Source organism: Nipponia nippon, unplaced genomic scaffold (genome assembly GCF_047370975.1).
Source record: "Nipponia nippon isolate SJK-2023a ecotype South Korea unplaced genomic scaffold, ASM4737097v1 scaffold_7, whole genome shotgun sequence".
NCBI lineage: Eukaryota > Metazoa > Chordata > Aves > Pelecaniformes > Threskiornithidae > Nipponia > Nipponia nippon.
This window is the reverse complement of record NW_028262391.1, coordinates 9,785,642-9,807,250: the sequence shown is the minus strand read 5'-3', so window position 1 is coordinate 9,807,250 and position 21,609 is coordinate 9,785,642. Positions and strand designations below refer to the sequence as shown.

The 21,609-nt window shown below is 46.8% G+C and overlaps 1 protein-coding gene across 22 annotated transcripts in view; it reads left to right on the top strand.

Moving 5' to 3' along the window:
* Positions 1-21,609, top strand: part of MBNL1 (muscleblind like splicing regulator 1) — a 112,138-nt gene that overhangs the window by 80,183 nt on the left and 10,346 nt on the right. For 16 of the 22 annotated variants that reach the window (XM_087739128.1, XM_087739144.1, XM_087739126.1 and 13 more), the window contains 5 exons: positions 1,147-1,317; positions 7,287-7,487; positions 14,502-14,759; positions 15,845-15,898; positions 16,790-16,943. In XM_087739128.1, coding sequence (XP_087595254.1) covers positions 1,147-1,317; positions 7,287-7,487; positions 14,502-14,759; positions 15,845-15,898; positions 16,790-16,943 — 838 coding nt within the window. The remainder of the gene's footprint in view (positions 1-1,146; positions 1,318-7,286; positions 7,488-14,501; positions 14,760-15,844; positions 15,899-16,789; positions 16,944-21,609) is intronic. The other 6 variants (XM_087739137.1, XM_087739132.1, XM_087739130.1 and 3 more) reach the window with 1 other exon arrangement.

Below are 21,609 nucleotides of genomic sequence, written 5' to 3'. Positions count from 1 at the left end.
CCTCCCTCTGCCGCACACCGTGGCCGAGCGGCTGTGCAGGCAGTGCCCTTGGCTCAGGCCGTGCCTTTCATTTTAGAGGTTTTTACAGTGGAGCCACAGCTGGGGGGACTTGGGGCTAGTTTTCAGAAGTCACGTTCGTGCCCAGCTCCCCGTGCCCCAGCCGCCGGGTGAGCACCCAGCGCTGCCGAGCACCAGCCACCCTGCTCCCAGCTGGGGCACCCAGAGCAAGAGCCCGCGTTAAGGGAGTTCACCAACCGGGGTTGTCTTATGTGCGAGGCTGGTTTACTTGGTAACAAGGAGGTACAGTGGGGTTTGGATATATATTGTACATAGAATTATTTTTTATTATTTCTTGATGTGAAGGGTTGTGAAATTGATGAATGTCCCTTCATCCAAATAAAATTAGTGCATGAAATTTCTTGTTTATCACATCTGAATTTAATGAAAAATTTAGAAACAAGTCAATTCTGATTTTCTTGTTTGGTTTACACAATTGCAACAAAAATGCTTCATATGTAAGAGGTTTTCTTCAAAGATGCTGTATTCCGGGTCTAGTGAAAGCACAGAGCTGGTGCTGTTTTCCTGGCAATAATGCTACTTTGACCACATGTCTTGCTGTGCGCTCGGTGCTTCTTGCGCCCCTGCACAGCAGAAAGAGAAGCGAGCCTTTAACGTTTTCAGAGTAGCACGTGAGCTGTTGTAGGCTCACCGCTGCAGCCAGACCACGGTTCTTTTGCTGGGTTTCTGGCTCCGCAGCTGCCTGGTTCCCAGCGGCGGCTCTGTGGGCAGGGGGCAGCCGTTCTGAGTCCCCGTGGGCATAGCTTTCACTGAGCAAAAACGCGTGCACACAGCGGATGGGCATGCTGTACTTTCAAAACAACTGATATTTGCTCACCTTCAGCAACTTCTAAAAGAAACAGTATTTTTTAGAGTTGTACTGCAGAAATGCATAGCTTAGAAAAGCAAAGCAAGCAGCTGATACTAGAATTGTCAAATTGCTCTGGTCAGTATGTGATAGCCTAGAGAAGAGGCCAGGGGCTTTCCTCCTAGGTCTGCAGGATGCGTTGTGTTCATTTTAGCCAATGACATAAGGTACGAAGATACGCCTATAGCTTCTAAGCCAACTGTATCAATTCTCTTCTTCAGGGTCGATGTTCAAGGGAAAACTGCAAATACCTTCACCCACCACCACACTTAAAAACGCAGCTGGAGATAAATGGACGCAATAACCTGATTCAGCAGAAGAATATGGCCATGCTGGCCCAGCAGATGCAGCTTGCCAATGCCATGATGCCTGGTGCCCCGTTGCAGCCTGTGGTATGTGTGCTTTTTGGCTTCAATCAATGAGTACCATGAGTTATAGTTGAAGTAAGTTTGCAGGTGTGCTTACATGCCTGCAAAATCCCACAAACGTCAGTAACTGGTGGAGAAATCAAATACAATGAAATGCTGGTCTGTGTGTCTTTGTTCTGCTTAATTCTCCCTTGGCTGAAATAATATTGTTAATTTAATTAATTTTGTTAATCTTTTGAAAATTTAATTCATTTTTTGCAACTTATTTCTTAAAATTAAGAAACTGAGTGATCTGCATGGGATTTTCATACATAGACGTTTCCTTTGCAATTTCATGTGCTCTAGGAAATTCCTGCGTTTGAGAAGATTCCCATTGGATGTTTTCCATTCACTCAGGGGAACCTTCTCAGGGAATTACCTGCTGGAATTGGACTTTGTTTTTTACAGCACGTTGTCAGAGCTTGCCCTGAGTGATGTATGGTGCATGCCAGTCTGACCTGCATGATCCCCAGCTCAGGCTTGGCAGGAAGAAGGAGAAGTAGAAATAATCATACTTTCTACAAAAAGCCAAGGGGTGGGGGAAGGAGAATCTATCAGAAGTCTCTCATCTGATCACAGTAAAATCTGATCATATATTACATCATATCTGTTTATCTTACACCTTAGTAAGTAAGCGCAGTGCAGTGTTCCACAAAGTCAAATACGGGGGCTGAGTTTCTTGCTCTGCAGTAGTCCCTCGTTTCAGTAAATGTAAAGATGATTGGCATCAACCCGCCATGCACGTACGCATTTGCGAGCTGAACACCCTGTACCTGATCCCTCTCTAATGCAATCCAGAGAGGTCATTTGAGCTAACCTATGGATAAATTTGGCCCGGAACTCTTTTGATATAAATTTCTAGCTCAGACATTAGAGGGTACTGATTAATGTATGAGCGAGACTGGCGCTGATTAATGTATGAGCAAGGCTTGTATATTCTACGTAAAAAGGCAAACAATGCTCCGCTGGCTGAAGTGCTCTCTTCCAGTGGGTAAATGGCAGCAAAGGAAAAAATACGTCGAAAAATACGTATAAAAGAAATATATCTGCATTAGCACTTCTCTGACAGTTCTTTTATTCCTTTCTTGCTGGCAAAGGTAGAATTTAGGGAGTTTAATCTGCCTATAGATACCTTCCATTAGGAGACCTATATTCACTCTGTTAGATGAGTTCTTCAACTTTTATTTCAGAAAACATAGCGACAATTAATACTTCTCAAAATATAGCTAAATCCTTAGGAAAAATCATCTCAGTAGAAAGGACTCTCATACTTGTGCCAAATGGTTATTTGGCCCCACGTTTTGTGGGTCTACAGAATACCAGTAAATATTTTGTAGCTTATTTGATTCAGTTAATCTAACTGTTATTCTCCCACAGAGCTTTATGCCTTGGCTGTTTCAAGAAAAAGTGTATGTGGGGGAGAAAAGCAGAAAATGTTGTAGTAGGATCGTCACAGTAAATTGACTTTAGTACCTGTTAACGCAGCGTGAGAAGATACCACATTTTGTTTTCTCTCTTTTGATTGGCTTTTCTTTAAATAAAATTGTCTGTGTCACCAAGGCAAGGAGATGAGCTGAGGCACCATCAGCGCAGACACCAAATGCTGTGGCATCGCAGTGCTTCAGGGGATGCCCTGACGCTGTGCTGCGCAGCCTGCTCCTTACTCCCGTCTTTCCGGAGAAATGGGGCTGCCTGTGGGCTGGTGCCCACCACTGATGGTTTTCAGATCAGAAACAAAATTAGGTGTCTGTACAGCTAGACAGCTCAAAAGCAGGCTGTACTTTACATGCTTTAACTCCAGAACAACCTCAAAATGATTTTTCAGTTTCAACAGTTCAAAACAGACGTGTGCACATGCCACAATTTTATTTTTATTTCCTGATTTGAGTACCGTGATACAGCCTTAGTGCCAGCAAATTCATATTTGGGACTATGAGAAAGCTTAAATCAAAATGCAGCCAACAGTAAGAACCATTGCTTAAAATATTCTTCTCTGTTAACCTGTTTGTTTCATGAATTGTAACCAAATACGGCTCTCTGGGGTTTATACAAAGCAGTGTGTAGGCACACACCAACATTTGGGTAAACATGAAAAAAACCCACTAATGCACCTTTTTAACATAAAGAGAGGCTAGTGTGAGGATAACATTTAAATCAAATTTAAATTCTCCTTTATGCTACACTCACACCATCCCTAACAAGCAAAACTTAAGTCAGTGTATTTTGAAGTGCAGCACAAACCTCCTACCCGTGCCTGGGTAATTTCTGTGTACATCACTTGAGTTCAAACATTACAGACTGTGTATTTTCAGAATTCAGTCTCATTCAATACGAGGATTCATAGCAAGGCCCATTGGCTGTCCCAGCAATAGTGTTTCCAAATGGATGTCATCCTACTAATTTGGCCTTAAAATTACTTTATTTTTTAGCACAGTTGAAAGGGATGTTATTTCAGGGTGTTCTAGCAAGTGATTTATATCATCCCATCTAACGATGCTTCAGTCAGTTTGTTTTGTTTTACAAAAATCAATACCCTATGCTTTAATAAAAATAAGTGAACTAACTTAATGAGAGACTCTAATTTGGTAAGCAAAGCGGTAGGATCCTTTCACTCATATTTCTGTTTGATAAATGTTTTAATTATCTTAGTTGCAAGTAATGTTTGTGGACTTTTCCCATCTTTCCTTTTTAGTTCAGTCTTTTATGTGTCTTTAGCTGGCACTTGAGGGAGGGGATTTCAGACGGTGAGAGGGGATTGCGTGTCCTGCTGACTGCAAGCACTGAAATCCTGAGGAAGAGCTCTGCCTGCTCGGATCGGTTCTGCCCTCCTTGCTTGTGAACCGGTTTGCGGGGTGTTGGGCTCAGCTAGACTATGGCTTTGGCACTAGAGCATCAGTTGGTATTAGCGCATCAGTTGGTACTGGCACATCGGTGGGTGATGCTGTGCTGCTTCACAATAGCAATGCCAGACCCTGGATTTGCCTTTTCCAGTGTGGAATAGTGCGAAAAATACTAAACAGAAGCAGAAAGATGGAGATGTGAGACCAGAAGAGCAGAGATGGACTGCAAGGTGGCTGGAGGCTCTGGGGCTGTTCCTCGCCTCGAGGGGCACACGGGGGTGCCGGGAGCACGGGGAGCCCCGAGGCTGCTTGCTCTTCACGGGCCTGAGCCACGGGGCTGTTAGTCAGGCATGCGTTTCTGCGGAGCGCCGGCACTCCAGAGGCGATCAGCTGCACACTGCAGGTGTGAATCTGCAGCAGAGCAAGGTCCCAGACCTTCCTGCAGGTGTGTTTGGAATTCACAAGTAGCTGTAGGTTGTCAGTGTTTCTGTCAGCGTATGTGGTATGCTCTTGTGCCTTCCTTGGCATGGCAGGTGCTCGGGTAGATGACTGTTAAAGATGCATTAAACGAGTCCAGCTCGTTCCCTGCGGGCAGCTGATCCTGCGGGGCTGGCGAGCTGGGGCGCTGGCAGAAGGCCTGTCTGTCTGTCTGTCCAGGGAGGAGCTGTGGCTCTGCTGTGCTGCAGGGGCCAATTTCCAGAGGTGCCCCAGTGTCTCCTTCCAAATCGATAGACCCCGTTAGTGAGCAGTGACTTTGAAAGGCAGACCCATGGAGATCAGTCCTGCTGGTGAGGTTCATGTTGGTTGTGCACAGGCATTTTTAGAGCAGAATTATTCAGTAGATGGGACGATGTGGATTATGGGGCATCTGGCAGCACAGACCTGCATCCAAGGCTATGTCCTCCTTCACCTCTGTTCTCTCTGCAGATCCACAGGAGCTGCTTTTTTCCTTTTTAGCTGGTTTGCATGATGTACAACATAGTAGGGCCCTAACCGTGAGGCCAGTAAGTAGTTGTATGGTTTGGTCATGGTGATAGAGAAATACTACCTCTGCTTCTAGAGGTGGGGAGGTGAAAGCTTGCTGGAAAACAAATGAGCAGTAAGCAGCAGAGGAGCCCAACGGCTTGGACTGGCCTGGAACCACCCCCGCCCCATCACTCCTCTCCTGCATGGCATCGTGGTCCCAGTTCTGACCAGTTTGCAGTTACAGGCTGACCCTCGGCAGACGCTCATGGATGGCAGGGCTGTGCTTGGGGTGATCCTGCGCTGGCGTCCCACTCCTCCCTGTCCCGCAGCCACCCAAGCCTTGGGTCAGTGCTGGGGCAGCTGGGGACAGTCCCTGGGGAGATCCAGTCTGTGCCATGTGTCTGCCAGGGCCACTGAATTGCCAGAAATTTTTCCTGGGTGCAGGAGTGTTCAGTGGCTTTGTGCCCTTGCAGACTCCTCTGCTACCGAGAAGTGGTTGTGTGCTGCCCAGGTTTCACCGCTTTATGGTCTCTTTCTGCCAGCAACGTGGCTCCAAGTCTGGGCTGATAAGACTGTAGGATAGTCTTTTATCTCCTAATTTACATGTGTACGGCACATTGCGAAATACCTGTGAGTTTCAGAATAATGTGAAGTGTCTCTGATAAAATATGCTATTATTTTGCAGTGGTCTAAAGGCCATAGGATATTTATATCACTATAAAATGATCTCAGCAGAAAATAAATGGGATAGTCTTTTATCTACTGTGAGTATTTTGGGCTTCAATCAAACATTGATCTCTCTTAAGTTACACACTAACAGACTGGTTCACAGTTTTATTTTCAATGTTCATTATTACACAGCTGATAACACAGTAATAAAAAGTGCAGTTAATTAATAGTGTATTTAAAAGTAATATTTTATTTCCTGTAAAATTTGCCTGTTTGTTTTTCATTCACATGGATGAAGAACCAGAGACATTAAAAGAAATTATCCCCATTTCCACAACTTTCAGTCTCTTTTCTTCAGTAATCTCTCCATGTGTTTTTGTCCAGTGTTTCAAATGGACTTGTTCCTTGCTTCCAAACAGTTCAGTCATTTCCTCAGGAATACGAAAACATGTGGTGTTCTATGCTGTCTGGCTTAAACAGATAGGAAACAGAGAAAAAGAGTTGCGTTAACTCTGCAGTTGGTTTTCCCTCTAAAAATTAGTTTGGAAGAAAAATCTAAATGCCTTGAGTAACTACTTTATTTAGATACTAAAGATAAACACTCCAGACTAAATTTTATTTGGCAATTACAGTGGTAGTGCAGTGCCTTTGCTTTCAGTGGGGCAGAAGAGTTATTTAATCTTTACTGCAGTGTAACAGTTCCACGTTTGGTCTTATAGCATTATTTGGTCTTCTACATCCAATTATCTTCTCAACATGTGATAGCCTACAAGGGCATCTGACTCTTCCTTTTTTTAAAACAAGCAAACAAACAAAATAAACAGTATTTGCATGCTCTCTCTCCATTCCTCTAGCTTAATGTTTTAGTCTAAATAAAGCATATCCTCGATGCAGTGTATTTCTTTCTGAATATCTGCATGGACAGCATGTTTAATTTTGTAAAAATAAATGTTCCCGTATTAAACCTCTGTAATTTTTGAACCAGTGCTGGCTGTCATCAGGGTCAGAAATGTATTTATCTGTGTCTGAAGTTGAGTGTGGTTTGATGGTGTGCTGGAGCTCTCGCACAGATGCCTTTTTCCCCAAGAGCTGATGTTTGTACGTGTTTTGGACGTGTCCCTCCGAAAGCCTCAGACTTTCTCCTGTGGCCATGAGGAGTGCTCGTTTATGATGGTGTCTCATTTGATGGATCAAATGAGAGTTTGCTCCAAGAGCTGCCACGTGTTGTAGGCGTGCAGGGGAAGCTTGAGCAGGAGGACCAGCAGAGGCTGGCAGGGGATGCTTGTCCTTGTGGTCTCGCTTGTGTGCAAGGTTTGCACGGGTGTTCTCCATGTCCCACAAACAGGACAAATGCTTCTTTCCCATTAGTAACAGAAACTCACCACTGTTGTACTCAAGATGATAGCCAAAAAGTTATGCTGACAGCATGGCAAGTATAAATATTTAAAGTGTCTTTCTTCTTCTTTTCTCTGATTGCAGCCGATGTTTTCCGTTGCACCGAGCTTAGCCACCAACGCATCAGCCGCCTTCAACCCCTACCTGGGGCCTGTCTCCCCAGGCCTGGTCCCAGCGGAGATCCTGCCCACTGCCCCGATGCTGGTGACAGGGAACCCTGGTGTCCCGGTTCCTGCCGCTGCTGCTGCCGCTGCCCAAAAGCTAATGAGGACAGACAGGCTGGAGGTAGGAGCCGATATGTGTAACTTACTCTCACAAGTTGTATCGTTTATTATGTCTCCTAGATATAAAATATTTTTCTTGTGAAAGAAAATAATGCAGGTTTCACTTCAGCTGATAATGTCATATCTTGGTGACAGGTAAGGACGGGGAGTGAGTGAGTGATCGTACAGTAAGTTAATGCTTGCCATTCTGCTTCTGACCCTCCATTGCAGAAAGAAATGGAAATATTGAGCCCTTTTAGGAACAACCGTGGCAGCAGCAAGAGTGCCTCAAACCTGTGTTAAGTGTGTGCCCGGAAGGTGTTAACATGGGGGGTGCACGGGCACCAGGGGTGGGTGTAAGGGCAGAGCTTCAGCTACCTGGGTAGAAGATGGCTTTCAGCCTCTCTCTTACTTTCGCTCTGGACAGATGGTGCCAGCACTCCCCTACCAGCCTCCCGCAGCCGGCTTATCATCCTTGCTACAACCCTGACAAGTGTTAGTGCTCTCTAGCTGGTACTCTCCCTTGCCCTGAATCTTTCTTATCTGAAAGGCCTGACAGTGTTTTCGGCACCTTATCGGCGCTGCGGCAGCGTGGGCGGTGAGCCAGCGACGTGCCGCCGGCTGCCACGCGCCTGCAAGCACAGCCTGCGAGCACAGCCTGCATGCAGGAGCTCGTCAGCCCCGGTCAGGTCTGGTGGTTAAAAGGCAGCGATAGGAGAGGCTGAGGAGGTGGGGTGATCCGCTGTCACCCCATTTGTCTGTTGGACACGGCTGTGTGTTAGGGCACGCACCGCCTGGGCGAGGTCGGCTCTCCCTGTAGCATGGCCGGTGGTGCTCTCCGTCTCCGGCACCGCACAGCAGCCAGCAGCAGCTTTCATCGGTGGTGGGGAGAGCCGAGCTGTGCTGTGACCATCCCCACAGCCCCGGCCCTCCTGCTCTGCCCTCCGCCCCCACCCCGGTGGCCAGTGCTCTGCACTAGCGCTCTGTAGTGTTAGTGCAGTGGCAGGTCTCAGATCCTGGAACTGCAACATCTCCTCTGCATGGGGAGGGTGTGAAGGCTTGGGGATGGGGGGGTGGGGGTGGGTTGTTCTGCTCTTGGATATGGTCCCTGAACTTAGGGAGCATGATGGGAGGAGCGAGAAGGATCTCTGTTTTAAAATGCAGCCAATTGTAGTGCTTTTCTTTCTGCCTGTGCATCTGCATTAACAGGGACTAATTCTCCTTACAAGGAAAATTAATTCCTTTTTCTTAGTTGCATCTCTGACTGACAAGCTGCTGCTCAGAAGGCTGCAAGCCGGGAGGAGTGTGGAGGGTCATCTGGCAGCGAGCATTTCCCGCTGCTGCTGTCACTGTCACTATTCTCAGACCTCACGTCACCACAGGTTCCCCTTCTGCGGGATCACATCATTTCCCTTTTTAGAGATGTTTTCTCCGAGGAAAGCGTTCCCCAAAGAACGGTCAGGTTACAGGAGAGGCAACCGCACCAAGCTGCGAGCTGGTGCACAGGTGGCTGTTTGGAATCACCAAGGGATGTTTTTCCTTTGAGGACTCTATTTCACGGTGGATACCTGCCAGGGGTGGATTAAAACCAAAATGCAATTAGATAAATTCATAAATAAATCATGCTAGATTCAGAAATGAGTACCAAGAGGAGGATGCCAATGGCAGGGAGCCCTTTGGGTCACAGCGCCGAGGTCAGCTGCTGTGTTTGATTGTGCTTCCACCCGTGTAGAGGCCACGGCGCTGGTCAGTGGTGTTGAGGACATGTGGGCTCAAAAACTTTCTCTTTGTAAGCAGGAGCAGGACTTACCCAAAGTCCCCAAGCATCAGCTCTGCCCGTGGCCAGGGAAACACGTACGTCAGTGGGAGCCTGAGAGGGGCTGTGCAGGGGCATCTCTTCACGTGGAGCCTCTGGGGCAGAGTTTGTGCTGGTCGGCAGGCTGTAACCAAAGTGCACTGGGAGCTAATGAAGTTTGGGACTTCAACATGCAGGATTTGATCCTCTGGACGCTTGCGTTCTTTTTATATAGCTGTTTAGAGATTTGATACACTGCTGAGCCAAACTCCTCTGCACGAAAGGGAGTTGTGAGAGTGTTAGTCTCACAAAACACCCAGGGGCACAGTCTGCTGTAAAAAACATTTTTATCAATTGGGAAAAGCCAGCAAAAACATCTGAAATCAGTAAAATTTTAAAAAAAGGCTTAGTGCTTTTGCTTTGAACTTGTATGGAAAGGAAGATGATGGCCAAGTTAGAAACCCCTGAAAATAAGTGCTGAGACTTGGACGAGTGCCTATTTTGTCACCTTTCCTGGTGAAACGGCACTGTGCGGGGATTCCTCCGGGAGCAGGCTTCATTTCCCGCAGGAAACACTGGCAGTGCAGGAGCGTGCTGGGTCCCTGTGTGCTGGCCGAGCTCCCGCGGGGCAGCACCCCACACCGGGGAGAGCCCTCAGCGATGCCGGGGAGGCTGCACCAGCCCTCCCGTGGACTCAGCTCACAGCCAGAACGCAGTTGAGCAGGACACCTACAGCCATGTTCTCCAGTTGACTAACGTCCCAGCTCAGTCAGCACCCAGCAGCCTTCTCTGCTGTAATTGCATTTATCTCAGTAGGCTCCACTCTCAGGAGGTGTCCGTGTCCTTGGAGCAGGGCTGCCCCAGCCCAGCCGTCCTAACAGGGACCTTCCCTTCACTCTGCCCTAGCCAGTGCACCATGTAGATCACTTTAAAGAAATCCAGCTTCTTCTACCCTTTAAGTTATTTAAGTTTTGCTTTTTATTTTGACTGGCGTCAAGGGCACATCCAGGTTGACCCACCGACTCTGCCATTCCACACCACGCTGCTATCTTACAAAATTAGTATCCGTTGGGGGGAAGGGGTGTCTTTTGCTCCTCATTTTTTCCCTTCAGCAAATGCAGTTTAAATAGTGAAATATGTAGGTGAGAAGATAATTTTCCAGTTCTTCCCAGTATATTGGTCATTTAATCTGGAGTATCCAAATTTAGTATACAAATACCAAATAAGCAATTCATTTTTATATGAACAGCAAAACATTTTAATGTACTTTATAGATTACAGAAGTGCAGAACTGATTTGAAAAATTTTGCGTGGTCTGATTGTTACCTCTCAGAGAAGCCAGCATGTATTTACCTGCTCTTTAAGCGAGCTTATTGCTGTCGGTATTGCCATTTGTTATGACATGATTAGAGAGCTTTATAAGGCTTAGCTTGGTCTCCCTTGGAATGAACTGTCCTTGAGAAAAATAACCGCTATGATGTTAGCATCTAATCTTGGAATATGATTTGTTCTGCTTAGAATTTTAAATACTTATTTTCAAGAATGATGTACTGTGGCATTAATTAAGTTAGCACACGTATTCTGGGATACTGAATCAGACTGTTCCACAACTAAAAGCTCTCAATACATATACCTGCGATTTTAAGGAAAGCAGGCAGACAACACAGACCTGTCAGGCAGTGTGCCTAGTCTCCTGAATTAATATGAATATTTGTAAAATAAGGTCGGTGACTGTTACTAGCAGTAGGATTGATTTCATATGCGTTTGGACCGTGTCGCCTGTACAGATAGCATGCAGATGTTTGGGTGTCCAGTGTGCTCAGCCACTCCCGTAAGGAATCTGGATCTCAGGGTGGAAATTTCATGGGTTGAGGCTTTTCCTGCAGCCTTCCTCACACTCCTCTCCTGCCAGAAATATCTTGAACAAAAGTGTGGCTCTTCGAGTGAAATAGAAGAAGAGCGAGAAGGACAGGGAAGTGAGAGATAAAGGAACTGCCTAACCGTTTTATTTAAAACGCATGTGTTTCCGTTTGAATGCCATAATTTTCTATTAGAAATATTCAAGAATCAAGAATGACCACAACTAAGCTGCTGTTTCCTGCTTGCTTCATATATACCATTTTTTTTTGCCAGAAAGAAGCAGCTTAGAGGTTCTTGGAGATTTTCAGATCTTGGGTAATCAGGAAATCTGACCTTGCGGTGCCGTTGGTTTAAACGTCCAGAACGTATTGGATAACAACATGCCCATTTTGATAAATCCTCTTCAATGCAGAGAAGGAGACAGGAGGTGTGACTTGCTCATGGAAGGGCAGGGATCTCGGCTCTGCTGTCCATGTCCTTCCAACCAAACCTCTGCCCGCTTTAGGTGAGCAGTGTGGGACCTCTGCTGTAGCTGAAGTGATGCAGTGGTTGTCTCCCCACCAGGGTGGGCAACTTGAATCCCAGCAGGGCAATCAAAATCAACTCAGCCCAAAGTTAGAACAAGTTAAGTGAATTACGATGAATCAGTAATGTTGCAGCACTAACTCAGCATTTTTGCAGACAGGCTAGAGACGTACAGGTGCCTCTTTTGTTTATGTTTCTTAACATACTGAGTTGAAAATTATGATACTAATTACAGGGCTATTAATAAATAACTAAATGAAAGCTCTCCAGATCTGAAAGACCAGACAACATATCATGCTTCCGTGCCTCTCTTTACTCAAGCAGATGAATGATATATTACTGCGTGCCTGTGGCAAAAAATAATACCATTTTCAATGCTTGCTTTTAAATAAACAAGAATTGGAAACATTCTTGGCTACCACCACAGTGGTTGAAAAGCCACTGCTGGTCACACTGATTAAAAGGACTAGCAGTATTATGGTTTGTGTCTGACTGCTGTAAACCATCGTTCAGAGATCTGTTAAGGGGCACTGAGAGCGAGCCATTCATTGCCTTATCTCAGCTGCTGCATGACAGCTGTGTGAAAATTTGCTCTGGACATGCCAAAGATTATCTCTATCTGCCTAACTATTTCAGTTTTCTGGTCATTCTTCTTTGGTTTTTAACTACGATAAAATTAGCTTATCTGTGGATGCATTTTCTTTTTCTTTCTCCCTCTGTGTATATAGATACTTTTATATATATATACACACACACACTTATATATGAATTTGTATATATCATCTTTGTTTTATTAATGTAGTGGTTCTTGTTTACATGTGGAGTGGTTTTGAGACCTCGGTTTTGTGGATCGCCAATACAAGACAAAGAGCAAAGACAGTCAGCTGACATTAGTTGCACCCTTTATCTTCAGAGGAAAAGACTTCTAGACTGCAAACAAGTAATCAAAGGGAACTATCCATTTTTGTCTATTTGGGAGGCCTGTGTTTGGGTAGAAGACACTGGTTCGTGGCACAGAAAATATTCCTAGATGAGGAAAGAGAACAAGCCATAACGTAGGCAGTGGGGCTGGCCAACCCAGCACAGCTCTCTTGGAGAAGCAATGATACGTCAGCTCTGTTTGGTGTATGCTTGAGAATGAGGGCGGAGAGAGACCAAGGAGTCTCGTGTGAGCAGGGATGGTGCTAGCACGCGACAGATACCAGACACAGACTTGTATGTGGTGGCTTAAACAGGCGCCACCTCCTTCCCCAGTCACTCCCTGTGTCATGCTGGCTGGCAAAGTGGTCTGTGTCACTGCATGGGGACTAGATCAGGGAACACATCTGGCTGAAGAATTACCTGGAAGGCAAGGGGTTATTTTCCAGCTGAGGAATTTCCCTGATCTGTTTCATGGGTGCTGCAGAAACAGTTCTGTAAGGACCAAGCTGCGAGCAGTAGGGCCATGGGGATGAACGAGAGCAATGGCGGTGCCTGAACTGGCTGTATGGCTCTGCTGCAAATATACCTCCAGAGTCTGTCACTGCATGGAAAAAGACTATAAATAGGGTCATGCTGGAATGACCCTGGAGAAATGGATGTTTCCTGCGAGCGGGTTCACAAATGGCATTGCTCTTGTCATTCAGGGATGGTATTTCGTAAGTCTTAGATGATGGGCAACTGGTACTTGAAGCAGCACAAGGGTTAAAAAGCAGCTAGAGCACTAGCATGGATGGAAACCAAATAACAACCAAATTTGGCTTGTTGCAGGGATCAGAGCCAAGGTCCTTGAGGAAATACTGATGATCCAAGCTCATGGGCACCCACCTTTAAAAGGAAATTCCATCTACTAAAGTGGTTTTATTTTTATACAAACTTGGTTGCTTTTGTCCCTTTCTGTTTCCTATAGCCTTTGGAAAACTAAAATGACAAACGCATTTTTGTTTGCGGTTTGTGAAGAGCTGACTGTGAAAAGAACACACGTCATTTTTTTAAATACAGGGTTTGCAAGGTGTGTGAAGAGGGAGCCAGTGCTTGTCACACTGGTGGTGAAGTTAGTGTCTGCACCGCTGGCGGTGGCTGGAGGTCTGGCAGGGGTCTCTGCCGGCTCAGAGCCAGGCTGAAGCCTGCGTACCAGCAGCAGGGATGCTGCAGGGGGATGTCCTCCAGCCAAGCAGGTTTCTTCCTGTGGTTTCTGATGCCTTCAGCTTGCTTTGGCTGCTGTCGTGCGGCGGCAGTGCGACAGCAGGACTGGTGACCGCTCTGGCTGCAGCCTCCACTCTTTCCCAACGCAGCCCACCTTCCGCTGATCCGCAGGGCGATCGCCAGGCCGCCCAGGAGAGGCAGCCACTGCCACTGAGGGTTTTGGATTGCCCTCTCGTGGCAGACGCCTGGATCGTGGAGGGCAGTGCGGCACCGCATGCCCCGACGGGTGCAGCTCACTCCCTGGCGTGGGCACCAAGCGCCCGTCCGGTGGGGCTGCTCAGGAGAGGCCATGCACTCATCCTCCCAGCACCTGCGGCTGGTCACCTTAATTAATGCATCAAGCGTTGCTAACTTGGGCACGGCGAGATCGCAGTGGAGTGCAACTGTGTCCAAGCACCGTGGTGCTTGGGGTGATCTCTGACCTGCTGTGTGCTTGGCTCTTGATCCTGGTGGGTTTTGATGCTCTTTGACATCAGAAGTGGCTTTAGAGAAGCCAGGTCCCTGCTACCAGGGAGCCAAGCCCACTGTCCCAGCACCGCTCTGCTCCTCCTGGGGCCGGGCACCTGTCCTCGTGGCACTCTCGCAGACGTTCAGAAATCCGGACTCCGCTCTGAGCCATGCCCACGACACCCATCACCCAAATTAAGCGATTTTCTTTTCCCGGTGTCACAGGTATGTCGAGAGTACCAGCGTGGCAACTGCAACAGGGGAGAGAACGACTGCCGGTTTGCCCACCCTGCCGACAGCGCGATGATCGACACCAACGACAACACGGTCACTGTCTGCATGGATTACATCAAAGGGAGATGCTCGCGGGAAAAGTGCAAATATTTTCACCCTCCTGCACATCTGCAAGCCAAGATCAAGGCTGCCCAGTACCAGGTTAACCAAGCTGCAGCTGCCCAGGCAGCAGCGACTGCAGCTGCCATGGTGAGTTTGGAAAACACCTCTGGAATAGACGTATGTTGACAAGAGAAAATGATGGATGTGTTAGCTGTTGTTGCTGGAGGGGGGTGCGTGTGCTCGGGGATCCCAGTCACTACACAGTGCAATGAGCTTTCTCAGCATGTGGTGCCAGATCTGCTCTTAAGTAGTTTCAGATCGTTAAGGTGTTTCACTAGTTTTGCCTGCTGATGTACAGAGTACCTATATGTACATATATGTGTGCCTATGTGTGTGCGTGCGTGTACGTGTGTGTGCATATATGTATATATAGTTTATTGTATGTTTGTGTGTGGGTAGATTTGTATCTATCTAGTTGCACAGATAGATAAACCCATATTTCAGTTACTGTAAGTCCATGTTTGTAGAGACTTAGTTTGAAGTCTTACTGTGTTAATGCCATTTGTAGCCCATCTCCCCCGGCCCCCACCTGAGGGCTGTCAGCAACTCTCGCAGGGCACTAGAGCAAACCTCGTAGTTGTAGCAGCCAGATCTGGAACTACTCAGGGACTGATTTCCTAGCGAGGAGAGGACAGCACCCCGAGGAGGGCTGTGGTGGCATATTGTCCTGTCTGTGCTGAAGCCCCATGGGGGTGTGGGAAGAGGAGCGCAGTGGGCGCGCTGGGGCGCGGCAGCCAGGAGGAGCGGGAGCGGCAGCGCCAGTGGTGCAAGGCGGTGGCCGCGGGCTCCCGAGAGGCGCTCCACCGCCGGCCGGCGCGGGCGGTGAGACGGTGGCCGGTTGCGGGGAGCCCCGTTTCCGCTCCTGCGTAGCCGTGAGCGCCCCGTGTCTCACCCAGCCTGCCCACGGGAGGGTGGCCGGGGCGGGAGGCGGCCGCGGGCGCCGCCCTGCCTGCCCTGCCCGCCCTGCCCGCGCGGGGGCCGCCCGCCGGCCCCCCGTGCATGCCTAGTCTTGTTACCGTTGTACACGGCATCCGGTGATTTGTTTTTATTTGTTTTTTCTCACCTACCCAAATGCACTGCTGCCCCCATGATGCACCTCTGCTTGCTGTTTATGTTAATGCGCTTGACCCCACTGGCCATTGCCATCATGTGCTCGCTGCCTGCTAATTAAGACTCAGTCGGCTGTCAAATCACTGAAGCGACCCCTCGAGGCAACCTTTGACCTGGTACTATGACCTTTCACCTTTTAGCTTGGCATGTAGCTGTATCGTAGAGTCGAGTTTGGGGTTAATGTGTAGAAATGGAATATCCCGGTTCCCCCCCTGACCCCGATCCCCGGCAAGGGGCACGGGGGCGGCCGGGCTGGGCCAGGCCCCAGAGCTAGGCTCCAGAGCAGGACCCCGCCGCCCTCGCGCCCCGCCGGCCCCCTCCCGTCCCCTTCCCTCCCCTCCCGTCCCCCCTGTCTTGTCCCATCCCATCCCGTCCCCTCCCCGAGGGTGCCGCGCGGGCGGCCATGGCGCAGGGCCGGCCGCGGGCGCAGGGTGCGTTGGCATGGCTTCGCGGCGCTGTGGCGCGGAGGCGGCCTGGGGGTGCCGGCATGCGGCGCGCGCTCTGCATGCCCGGGCAGGCGCTGGGGCTCGGGGAGTGGGTTGGCACCAGCAGCCCTGCCATCCGCTCCGGACGGTGACTATTAACATCGCTTCTACGTGTTGATCCTCATGGAGCTAGCAGTGCTGCTTCCCCCTACCCCAATAGCCTCGCTCCTGATCAAAACCCTGAAGCTTTACCGTAGCGTAATATTTACGCCGGTTCCTATAACGTACGGCTCCAACACGTTACCTGTGCCGCTGTAATGGTAGGCTAAAGTAGTGCTCCCTTGTAAATCTTTTACCTCGCCTTTTATTTGGTAGTTAAGTCTGCTATGCTGCTTGCTTGCTCATGGATAAACATGGTGCTGCCTGGTTTTTTTGCCTTCTACTGATTTTTCTTTTTTCCTTTCTCTCTTTCCTTTTCTTCTCCCTCCCTCCCGTCCTCCTCCACACCCCACACCCCCCTCCCTTTTTTTTTTTTTTTCTTTTTTTTACTGGACTTTATTTTTATACCCATCCACCATTCAGGGAATTCCTCAAGCTGTACTTCCCCCATTACCAAAGAGGCCTGCGCTTGAAAAAACCAATGGTGCCACCGCAGTCTTTAACACTGGTATTTTCCAATACCAGCAAGCTCTTGCCAACATGCAGTTACAGCAGCATACAGCCTTTCTCCCACCAGGTAAGTGCTTCTTGTTTGCCTTTTTCTGGGGAGGAAGAAGGGGGAATTCTGGAAAAAAGGTACTAGGAAATAACCATTTGTTCCTGCCCGCAAATGCGTAGAGGTATTTGCGCGGTGGCCGCTAGTGCCAGGGCAGCTGCTGCCAGGTGCAGGTAGCCTCTCTCCAGGCTGAGACACTGCCGTGCCTGGTGAGATATGGGCAGAGGAGGTGCTGACTGCAGGAAGGCTGGCTTCTCTCTGCTTCTCTCGGAAGCTGGGTGGGTGTTTTCAAGTCTAATATAAAAATCAGCGTCATGCTCTGTCATCCCAAATCAAAATTTGAAATCTCTCTCGTTCCTCTTTCCCTCGAATAACTTCTCTTCATTACACATCTCTTAAGCTGTTGTATTTGTTTCTCTTGCTGTAAGACCCCTTTGCCTTCATGTGCTTAGCAACAGTTGTTCTGAGTCACACACTTGAAGGTTTTGATTTTAATTATGCTGCAGTGATCATAAAAGGCACAGGCAGGCAGTCTGCAAATAGGCTAATCATGAACCTACACAAGAAATCAAGGTTCAGGCCTCTACCACTAAAGCCTCAGGGCTGATTTTGGTCTAAGCAGAACCAAGGTGCATTTGCTTTTATTCAAGAGTGATCAAATCTATACTTGTCCTAGTGTAATTGCTGAAGAATTGATGCCTGTACTATTTACATAAGCAGAAATCCCTCTGAAGTAAATGGGACTTAAAGTTGGAATATATCTTTTGGTTCTGCAAACAGTGCTTCATGAAAAATTATATATCTAGTATGTCATGAGAATTTATGCCTATATTAACACAGCTGAGTTAGTGTTTTTACATGTGAACCCACATTAAAACAGCACTATCATTCTAGGAGGTGAGTTATGAAACACAGAGGACATCTAGTAGATCTGTACTCAGAATATTGGAAGGAGTCTGTGAGGACGGCCCTTTGTAATCCTGACTAGCTGAGGGGAGGGGAGAAAAGAAAATACAACTATTCAATCTTTAAAAAAAAAAATTAAGGATTTTAGCCTAAACAGTTTTGGCAGGTGTGTTCCCAGGAATTCAGTATAATGCCTTTTAGCATTCTTTCTTGATGGTACAATCTGGCATACAACCAACATCTGTAATTTAAATGGCACAAAAATCAGTTACTTGATGTAGTACATTGTAATAACTTACTTAGGTTCCAAAAATGCATTGCAACCACTAAAATATATTAGTAAAAGCTTGTTGCAAAGCTTGTTGGAGTCAATAGAAAGACTCTGGTTGAGGAAGCTTTAGGTCAGGTCTCTAGCCCACAAACTAAAATTCATATAAAAATGCTTGCGCAATCACGATCCTTCCTGTAGATATTAAACAATGTCACAGATTTGTTTTAGCAAAGCATAACTGATGTAGTTAGTAAACCACGCAATTTTCCAGCTTCCATTAAACCAGCGAGGGGCTGGATGATTTCTGGAAGTACTCGAGCTGCTTTGAATCATACCCTTTGAATGTAGAAGCTGGGGTTATAGTTTGTGTGCGTCAGACCTCATTTGCACTACATCATTGACCAGGATCTTTCACGTTGGCACACACAACCTACCTCAGCTCTTCCTCTAGCAAGTCTGTACTGAAACCTACAGGATTTTTTGCAGTGGTTCTTGATGCTTCATTTGACCTTTCTTGACCACTGAAGTTATGTATATGTTAAACAAGAAGAATAAAGGATTTTTTAGCATGAGCTACTATAAATCATCTTTTTATATTTTTCAGATAGCAGCAGTTTGAGCTTTCCAGTAATCCAGTACTTTTCCAAAAGTTTGAAAATTTTACTTGCCACCTTGCCCTTCTTAGTTTTCCCCACTTAAAATTAACTAGCATCAGTCCTGTTTGTGCATAGTCATTTGGAAATAAGAGTTTCTCTGTCAGTCCCTAAGAACCGACAGGGGAGCACAGAGTGTGGGTGCCCTCAGCGCCACTGCCATGGAGCAGAGGCAGGTTAATTCAGTGGGGTCTGAATTAAAATGACATTTTTCAGGTTCAGACACCCAACGTGTAATTACTCAGATATGTTCTTAGTTGCTTCAGCTGCAACTTATGAAAGTGCAACAGGTCTGGAGGGCAGGACACTCGCAGAACCTACACGGTACAGGTGTATACCCCCTATGGAGGATCTTGGCAGGACCCTCCTCTCTGTGGAGCACTTCACTCTTGATGTTTCACCTTGAGAGTTTTCCACTCGTTTCAGACAAACCCAGATACCTCTTCTAAATTGTAAGGCTTAATTCTGGCTGCCGGTATGCAAGGGCATGGAAAGCAAATAAAGGGATCGTCCATGCCAGCGGATGGACACTGGCACTCCAGCACACTTTAAATGATTAAATGCTCTTAGATACTCATCTCACCACTCTCAGATAAAGCTCCCTTTTTGCACGGCTCCCCTGTTGAGGTCTCCCAGAGTCCTCGGCTGCTGGAAGCTGTCCCCAGGCTGAGAGGGGAGTCGAAAAGGTGTTGCAAGAAAGAACTGGGAACACTTGTGGTGTTGGCTAGTTGAAATAAGCGGAGTTAGTCTGCTGAATGAGGAGGCTCTGCACAACTTAATAGATGTTCACAGCTTGTTTTGGTACTTCGGTCCTGGCTGCCGACTCTTGACACCTTGGCAGACACGTGGGCAAATGTTTCGCTGTGGGGCTGTGAACTTGCAGAGCACCGATTACTTGGCGTTCACTACTTCTGCACGTGCTCTTTGTCCTGCAGGAACTGTGAGCTGGCTGGGGGCATGTTTGTACGTGCAGACAGAGAGCTCCTATGTGCAACTAGATGAAATTCATGCCCTGGTGCTTGTTACCATCCTTGTGCGTCAGTTCAGTGTCTCCTCAGTTGTGCTGATACAGCTGTTCTGGCCTGTGTGTGTAAACTGGGTGACCAGAGGGTCTTTGAGAAGGGTAATCCTGCAGAAGAAAGGGGTCAGGTTTACAGGATACTCCCTGGAGCTGTTGTCCTGATGCACCTGCAAGGGGCAGAATTGCAGCAGGGCAGCTGAACCATGTAGCCAGCAGTGGCGAGGCTTCAGCCACCTCTGCTGTTAAGTTAACGCATTGCATATTTATTTAGTTACTGCAGCTTCAGCTCCAGAGAACTTACTTGCTCATCGCTGGGACTCAGTCAGTGCACAGATGCTTTCCTAAAGTGGTATCCGTGTAAGCACCTTCCTCCGTGGGGCTTCTGGGTCTGTATAAAAACACTGCTCTCCTCCAGAATGTTAGGGAGGGAAAGATCAGGCACAACTGTTCACCTCTACAGGAGTGCTTATGTTGTCTATGATGATATTTTTAATTAGGATTTAGTAGACTGGACAGAATAAATAGACTGAGAGGAATAATAAGAGGGAGAGAAGAGAAAAAAAAACGCTTAAAACACCAGTAAACATAGAATATTTATAAAAATAGCTTTATTCCACTGCAGAAATAATCTGGTTGTGAAGTTATGATCAGTTAACTGAGCACATCCTTGAATTAAAACTCTGCCTTGTGCTGAAAAGCTAAGGAACATTTGAAACTGCACATTTATTATTCATGCATTCTCATTAGTCAGTCAAAGCTTCTGAAGTCAAGATGAATATTAAGGTCATAGCAAAAATGATTTTTATTACTGGTAAGAGGGTCATACAGCATTATGTCTTCATATTTGCAAGTTATTGCACCCTAGCTAGTATTTTCATTTCTGCCTTATGTTCATTTGCTTTGATTCCCTTTCAAAACTGTGTGCGCTGGTTATAATGTTAATGATGATAACTCAGACTAAAATTTTGAGCTGAAAAGCTTTACAGTGATATTTCAGAGTCTAACTCGTCTTTAACATGTAGACCTAATTATGCATGGAATGACGTAATATTCCAGATTTAATGAAGTATGTACAACCTTATAAATAGGGCACTTCTGCAGAGACAGAACTCAAAGGTTCTTCTGTGTAACCTCATTAACACCACAGAGATGTCATAAGAGGGACCGAGAAAGCAGTTTTACTTACTGTTTGCACTTTATAGCATTTTTTAATCTTCCAAGTGGTCCCCTTGCCTTCACCCAGGATTCGTGCATGGAGAAGTCAGAAAAGCTACCCTTCTGTTATTTAACCTTTCTTTGTGAATATTTTCAGTCTCCGCCATGACACAGAAAGAGAAGGGTAATTAGGAAACTTGATTATGCCCTTTTCTTTGTAGCCTTGCAGATACAGTGATGACAGAGAATAACCTTGTCCCCAGCAGTAATTATACTGACTGACTTTTTCCCTGCTTAGTTAAATGCTCTTGAGATTGTGCAAGCCACTACAATGCTTGGCACCAGCTGAAACAATTTCCTGTGCCCCTTGTTACGGTCACGTAATGTCAAGGAAGCAGCATTGCCGTGGCTCCCACTGGCAGTCTTCTAGAATACGTTTCCATTTCCACTCCAATCTCTGTTCCCAGATTTCAGAGCTTATTTCAGTTTCTGCTGTGTCAGGCATAATTAGCGGTGTTAACAAATGTTAAATAAAAAAGTAAATCGTTTATTAAAAACGGATATTCTGAAATATCAGTATATCTTTATCATATCATATGGGAAGCAAAAATAGAAGATTCTGAGTTCAGTCTGGTGGAAGGCGTTTTGCTGTGTAAAGCAAACAGAATTACCAACTTAGCG